The sequence below is a fragment of the Dromiciops gliroides genome, chromosome 6 (genome assembly GCF_019393635.1).
Source record: "Dromiciops gliroides isolate mDroGli1 chromosome 6, mDroGli1.pri, whole genome shotgun sequence".
Taxonomy (NCBI): Eukaryota; Metazoa; Chordata; class Mammalia; order Microbiotheria; family Microbiotheriidae; genus Dromiciops; species Dromiciops gliroides.
Window position 1 is genome coordinate 19,430,751 of NC_057866.1, and position 8,230 is coordinate 19,438,980.

General features: G+C 34.6%; 1 protein-coding gene across 1 annotated transcript; it reads right to left on the minus strand.

Moving 5' to 3' along the window:
• Window positions 1–1,511: 1,511 nt before the first annotated feature.
• On the minus strand, window positions 1,512–7,260 carry LOC122732970 (olfactory receptor 1052-like). Its single transcript, XM_043973430.1, has 2 exons — window positions 7,250–7,260; window positions 1,512–2,451 (listed from the first exon to the last, which is right to left on the minus strand). The coding sequence occupies exon 2, from the start codon at window positions 2,448–2,450 to the stop codon at window positions 1,512–1,514; it is 939 nt and encodes a 312-aa protein (XP_043829365.1). The 5' UTR covers window position 2,451; window positions 7,250–7,260.
• Window positions 7,261–8,230: the final 970 nt, after the last annotated feature.

The window sequence follows — 8,230 nt, forward strand, 5'->3', positions numbered from 1 at the left end:
AGCTCGGAAACTATATAGGCCAATATATGAATAGCAATTCATTCTACAGTACATGTTACAAGTGTTGTTGTTTTCCTTCCTTCACACAACTCTGGGAAAAAGTCAACTCACTACTTTCCTAAGCAGTATGTTCCTCTTCTAGCTGCTTCTAATTTTAAGTTATTTTTTCACTGATGTAGTCTAAATGTTCCTCTATGTACAACCGTTTTTTTTTCTTATTTTTCAATCTGGTTCCAAGAAGAATGTAATATTTGTTTGAAAATATAATAATCTACCAAACACATGAAGAATGTTACCATATCTCCTACATGTTTTTTTTTTCCCTGTAGGATAAGAAACCCATTTTAAATCAACAAATCAAGATATTCATGTTCTTTACTCTCCTATTTATGCTCATCTATTGCCCTCCATATTTTTGGTGTTCTTTTAAAAACATGGTGACCAGAATAATCAAATATAACAGATTAATCATGACCAATGTAAAGTATAAAAAATGTTAACATAATAGTCCTGTGCTTATAGGTCTCCCTTAACAAAGCCAGCAAAACAAAATGTAGGTTTTAAGACATAAGGATTAGAAGTTATTTACATTTTCAAAGTTCCCTCACTTGCTCTATCCATTCCAGCTATATGGATCATTCTATATCTTTCCTCCCTTGTGTAGCTACAATCCTTGAGAAGCCCCTATACAGCCAGTGCTCCATTTTTCTCCCTCTCACTCTCTTCTTAACTCTGCAGTCTGGCTTCAACTATGTCATTCCAATAAAATGTTCCTCAAATTATCAATAATTTCTTAATTGCCAGATGAAATGTCCTTTTTGCTATCAAAATCTTTTTTTTTTTAAATGCTGCACCTTTAGCTTCTTGATCTGGTCCTTCAGTTTGATACTTATATCTCTCGTATATATTTTTTTCTTACACTATTCTCATTTCTCCTTCCAAATCACCTGAGTGATTGTTTCTTTGATGGATTTTCATCCAGGTCATACACATACCAATGATGTGCCCCACAGACTCTGTCCTGTGATATCTTTCCATTTTCTTCTGTATTGATCCTTATAGATATTTCATCAATTCCATAGGATTCAGTTATAGATTCTATATTCATGATTCTGAGATTTACATATTTCATTAATTTGGTCTCATATGATTTTTTCTAACCTCAAATTTGGCTACCTCTCATAGATATTTGGGAAGAGTGAATAATGTGACCATGACCATATTGAGGAAAATTGATAAGGAAATAAAAATATCCTATTTTCACTTTTTACTCCTCTACTGACTATGTGGCTATAGATGCATCATTTTATCAACTGTCTCAATTTCCTTTTAACAAATGTAAAAATACAATATTATTTGTTGACCTCCCAGGTTTTCCTAATTCTAGTATTATACTTTCCATTTTCAAATGTCTCTCTAAGTTCTAACACTTCATTTTTCAATCAATTTTTCTTGAGGTTCACCACTGGCAGTTGCAGTATTTTTGGACCAAAGGCATCACAATGATAACATTAACAGAAAGATACTTCCAAATTTATTGCCCTTTTTATAGCATCTTTGACCTCTTTGTTCCTTAGGCTATAGATTAATGGGTTCAACATGGGGGTCACCATGATATAAAACACAGAAATCACTTTCTCTTGTTCTAGGGAATACTGTGAGCTTGGTTGAATGTAGTTGAAGCTGATGGAACCATAGAACAAGGTGACAGTTGTCAGGTGGGAAGCACAAGTAGAGAAAGCTTTACGGGTTGCCGCTGCAGAGCGTATTCTGAGAATGGCAACAGCAATGAAGATATAAGAGATGATCACAGTACCCAGAGTGATTACAGCAATTACTCCTGAGGATATGAGGAGATACAACTCATTTCTGGAAGTGTCAGAGCAGGAGAGCTTCAGCAATGGGGGTAGATCACAAAAGAAATGGCTGATGACATTTGGCCCACAGAAGGATAATCTGATTAAGCCGATAATGTGCATCAGTGAATTAATTGTTCCCCCAATAAATGACCCGATGATGAGGAGGAAACACACTCTTTTGGTCATGACCATCATGTAAAGCAATGGATTAACAATCGCCACATACCGGTCATATGCCATCACTGCTAGGAAAAACCCCTCAGTGGTAACAAGGGCTGCAAGTAAAAAATATTGCAGCAGACAAGCAGTGAATGGTATAGTTACCTTGTCCTTGAAGAAATTTACAAACATTTCTGGCGCAGAGGCAGAACAACAGCAAGCATCAATAAATGAGAGAAAGCTGAGAAAAAAGTACATGGGAGTGTGGAGCTTAGGAGTGATTTGGATTAATACAATCATACCAAGATTCCCTACCAAAGAAATGATATATATCACCAGGAAAAGCATAAAGAGGAGGACTTTCAATTCTGCACGTTCTGTCAGTCCCAAAAGGAGGAACTCTGTGACCACTGTGGAATTTTCCATGGCCATTCTTTTCATATATCATGTCAATGACTGAGAAAGAAAGCAAGAATAGAAATAAATCAGGAAAACAAAAGTCAGCAAAGACATCAATACTAACAATGATTGCTCATGTTAGAGCTATTCCATAAAATATCTTTTTGTACTGAAGAAGTGTATGGATTTTAGATGAATGAAATAATTTACATAATGGTATCATGAACATAGTAATAGAAAACAACCTCAGAAGCTATCTATTGTGCATTCTTTCATTAAATAAATTGAGGTCTAGTGAGGTAAATTGATGTAGGTAATAAATAGCAAAGATCCTTTCTCAACCTATGTCCTCTCATTTTAGAGCCAATTATGTATGTACATGTATGTACATGTGTGTATGTATGTATGTATATATCTATCTCTCTGTATTATATATAATAATAATTACATTTTATGGTTATTTATAATGAAGTAATATAATATACACTATATACATATACATATGTATTTATATTTACTTAGGTCTGTGTATATATGTATATACATATATATATTTGAATGTATGTATGTGCATACATATATATAGGAAATCTTTCCACCATATCATTCTTTCCTTGCCCTCTCCCAGGTTAGATGCCTTCTAGTCCACCCTGATAGTTTTAGAGACGATAAAATTAAGAACCAAATGAAAGGTATTGTCGTCATTAGCCAGGACAATCCCTAAAATTGTGTTGTTTTGTATTTTCTGCTTCTCTGACTTGCTGAAAGGAATATATGGTATAAATGGGAGATGCCAAATCCCACCTAGTTCTCCTTCTGCTACATCATGCTGCCTCTGAGAAGAGAAACTTATAAGAATAATATATTACATTAGAGTGATACTTCTTACATAAGGAAAATACTTTAAAGCTGAAAATACCCTTTGTCAAATACCAGCCTTTTATAGAAGAGAAATTATTTGCTTAAGGTGACACAAACAATATTTGGCAAATCAGGGATTTCATCCTGGAGCTTCTCACTAAGGTAACTTTAGGTTTCATGTAAGGAAAAAATGCCCTACTGAAGTATGTAATAGTGTAAGGGACTCCCTGTATATGTAGTTGGTTCTCCTCAGCGGGACTTTTCAAGAAAATATTACATGATTATTTCTCATGTATGTTTGAGAGGATATTACACTTCAGGGTGGGTTAAACTTGTCAGCTCAGAGGTACCTCTTAGCTAAAGAATTCTCTGATAAAAATTAAAATGTGAAATATATATTCATAGTAATAAATATTTACATATATGTGCATGGTTAGCACAGTACTTTACACATATCAATCCCAATTTCCCTTCTCAACGACGTTGAGAGGTAATTTCCATTATCATCCCCATTATACAGAAAACTGGCACAAAAGGAGACTAAATGCCTAGCCAAAAGTAATACACTTACTTAGTCTTAGTCAGAACCTAGATTTGAATTCAGATCTCCTTGACTTGAGATCATTAAATCAGTGTCCTCAGCTACATTTTTTTCTCACCATTTCTCCTGTTCTCCAGTTCTCACATTATTCTTTGGGTATTCAGGCACACTGGGGACAGGTTTTCCCAAACTACTTCAGTAGACAAAGTTCCAAGTGCTTCGGAGACCCTTCTTATTATTATACTATATAGGTTACCATCTATACAACTCTGAAAAAAGTTAATGAGCAAAATCTTGTTTCACTTGTTCCCTGCTTTCAAGAATGATCAAATTCTCACCTGAGAGAAAGTTAGATTGCCAAATCTGGAAAGAGCTTCACCACTCAAATAGACTTGAAAACAGGACATTGCATCTGGGAGATACCTGAGAACAAAGAATATCAAAGTTGGGGCAAGAATATAGAAACTTTAAATTAGCAAGACTTTAGTCATAACATAGTCCTGGCTTCTCATTTTAAAGATGCAGAAACTTATGTCTAGAGCAAATACTTGTACAAATAATTTGGTTGGAGAATTCTGATTAGGTTCTAGGTTTCTAATTATATTTTCCTGCTTTCTTTCCTCTAACATTTAGGTGGGAGAAGGGAAAATAATGGATGGGGATAGATGAGGAGAGAATGAGAAGAATAGAAGATGAGGCTGAAACTTTATATGTTTTGAAATTTATTTTATAATTGCTATTTCTTATTTTTTGCAGTTAGGGTTTAAATGAAAAGTAGGGAGTAATCCTGACACAGGGGACAGAACATGAGATTAAGAGTAACAGGGTTTGAATTCCAATCTCAGATTTTCTATTAAGCATTTTTGTGATATTTAATCCAGTCTGAGTTATGCCACTTAGTACCTGAGTAATAATTACTGAGAATCAGGGTCCTCAACTATATATTGAGGGGGTTATATTACATTATCTCATAGTTTCCTTCAAGCTCTATAGTTACTAAATTTTGACTTTTATGAGCCTGTTACAAATAAACAGCAATTTAGTCCAAGAAAATTATTTGATAGATTCTCCTTTTTGCTTTGTGGGAATTTATCCTTTGAATTAAAAGGAAAGAATAATTACATGATCACTAAAATAATATTTCAAGCGTCTGAATAAAATATTTGTCATCACACATTACTCAGAAAATATTTACAATATAAATAATAAGCAGTCACCCACCCTTAGGGTGGAGGCATACTAAAGAGGGGGCATCCACTACCTGTTTAAGCAATCCTTTCCAAGGTTGTACAGCTTTAGGTGTGAAGGTCTCTAGTTTTTCCTTACTTGAGCCCAAAGTAATTTCTTCCTAATTCTCTCCAATTCTTTATAGTTCCCACCTCACATTTCTTAAAGGTTCCTAATATTTCTTTCATATGAAAATGCTTTAAATACTTGGACCAGCTACCATATCAACGTCAGGTATTTTCTAATCTGGACATCTCCAGTTCATTTAATTTTCAGAAGAAATAATACTGAGTACCTTTAACCCTTTAGTCAAGCATCTCTTTTGGGGACTAAGGTTATCATCATCATTCTTTTTTTTTTTTTAAACTGTTCGCAAACTTTGATTGAATCTCTATCTGTGTCGGGGCGGGGGCGAAGACCCTGGCCCAGTGCAGCACAGAAGGTCACATGATACAGGTTTACGGGTTATTGGCGTGAGTGGGAAAAGGAGACCCCGCGGAGGCCTCAGTCCTCGATTGGATCCTTCTTGCCCGTCTCCTGCCTCTCAAACAGAGGGTACCTGGCTTCCACGTCGGCCCAAGAGATGGTGCCGTTGGCCAGACTGCAGACGCCCATGCTCCGTCCTTCCGCTGAGCCAGAATCAGGAGTTCATGCCCTTTGTCAAGGAGCTATGGGAAGCCTTGACCAGGAACGGGGTGCCCCACAAGGTGGACGACTCCTCTGGCTCCATCGGTAAGTGCTACGCCAGGACTGACGAGATCGGGGTCGCGTTCCACATCACTATCGACTTTGATACTGCGGCCTCACAGGGCCACGCTGAGAGATCGTGACTCAATGTATCATCATCATTCTTAAAACATGGTACACAGAATGAATTGCAAAGCTACAGTGTGAACCAGGGGTAGTACAGTAAAACTATTATCTTCACACTACACAGTGACAACTTATATAGTCAATGAATTAAGATAAACTTTGAGCTCATATGCTTTTTTGATTTCTATATAACACCACTAACAGATTTTGAAATCCATTGACTATCCCATTATTCTCACCTTTGTATTTTTCCTGGGAAACTACTTTCTCATTATATTTATTTCATCTTCTCCTTGTGAACTTTATATATTGATTCACAGTATTTTACATTTACTTCTAGTGGATTTAATTGATATAGAACCAAATTAATGCATTAGTTTGTCAAATACTTTTTATCCTGACAGAATCCTAATTTTGTTAGTAAATTTTCTATTCATCATAAATTTGCATCATCTGAAACTTGACAATTAGGCTATCTATAGGGTGAATTAAAAATCCTTAACAATAGCAAGCAGCATACGGTGCTGAAGTGCTTTGTTAGACAACTCCTTCAACATTTACATTGAAAAAATAATGATTATTTTTAAGTATTGCCAATTCAATGGATTCTGAGTGCTCAAAAATAATTTTTAGTCCCTATCTCTCATTTTGATCACTAGAATAAAAGAAAGGACTTTGTCACATATGAAATGAAACAATTGGAGCTTTCTCTGTCTTTTACATTTTAGCCCATTAAACTATTTATGTTACCATTGCTTTCTACTTCAACATTTTACCAAAGTGTCTTATCTATGATACCATCAAAGAAAACACTGAAGAAAAAATCACCATATAACAGAAACCAAACTTTTCTGATGTTAAAGCAAAGTCAGTGAAGTCAGCAGAGTTGTTATCTTCATTTTACAAATGAGGCTATTGGGAGTCAGAGATATTGTAATTTGTCCCACTTCTAGCTATATCTAGATCTGCCACTAAAATTTGGTGTTCTGATTCACATTTCTTTTTCTCCTGACTTCCAATCCAGTATGATCTTTCGTATCTCATAACGTCTCAACATGTTATCCCCAATCAATAAGCTTGTGGGGAATTTCATGGTTTAGCCAAAGTGATTTCTTGAGTATTGAGAAACAATTTTCTTTTTGCCCTTTAGGTCTTTGCTCTCCCTGTTTCCTTTGCCTACAATCTTTCCCAACTCTATTTAAAATATTACTCCTTTATGGCTCAATTTCAACACCTGAACTAGTTTACCTTCATCATCATTATAATCATCTTCACTATAGTCCTCATCATCAACAGCAATAAATTTATATAATTCCTTCAGGTAAATGGAAACTTTGTATTCATTGTCATTTATGATCCTTCCTTACAGATACCCTGAAAATTAGTACACGATTTATTTCTCTTAATCTGCATATTAGGAAATTGTGGCCCAGAAAGGTAATTTTCAATTTTCGTCAGATCAAAAATCTAATAAGTATCAAAGCTATTACCTAAGCCCTAGCTTCTTAAACCATGGTTTGTGACCCCATAAAGGGTCATATAATTGAATATGGTGGTTGTAAAAAATTTTGCAACAGCAAAAAATTGTGTATAACTATTTTATATACCCAGATACCTGGTATCATGTAAAATTTTCTCAGACAAAAAGGGGTTGTGAATGGAAACAAATTTAAGAAGCCCTGCTCTAAACATAATACTTCAGAGAATAACTTCCATACATTTTTCATATTATATTAAATTACTTTATTCATTAAATTCTAGGTGTGGAAATGTTAATTGAAATTCAAAGACATATGAGGATATTTCAAGAAATGAATTTCACTTACCAAACCAGTGGTTTGAGATTTCACCTTCAAATTGGCCATCAAACTCCCATAGATTCTTGCCCTTTTTCACAGGAAATAATAGCATATCACTTAATTTTTTTAATACTGTATATTTCAGATATATTTTAAACTGAAGTGAATTCCAGATATTAGAACCAAAAAGTAGTCTTCATTTATGATAGTACTAAGAACAAAAAAAAGTCATAATCATAATGAACTGTTAGATACTAAGTTAAGACAATTTTTCCTCTAAGATTTATGATGCAAGAGACTTGCTTATATTTTTCTTATACTTGGAGGAAGAGTCCCTAGAGATCAGTCAAAGATTAAACAAAAAAAAATATTAATCATTAAGAATCACATTTGGGTTTGAACTGATCTAATCATTCTGGAGAGCCATTTAGAACTATGCCCAAAGGACAATAAAACTGTGCTTACTCTTTGATCCAGCAATACACTGCCAGGTTTATATCCCAAAGACATCACAAAAAAGAGGAAAAAAAAGATCTATTTCTACAAAAAATATTTCTAGCAGCTCATTTTGT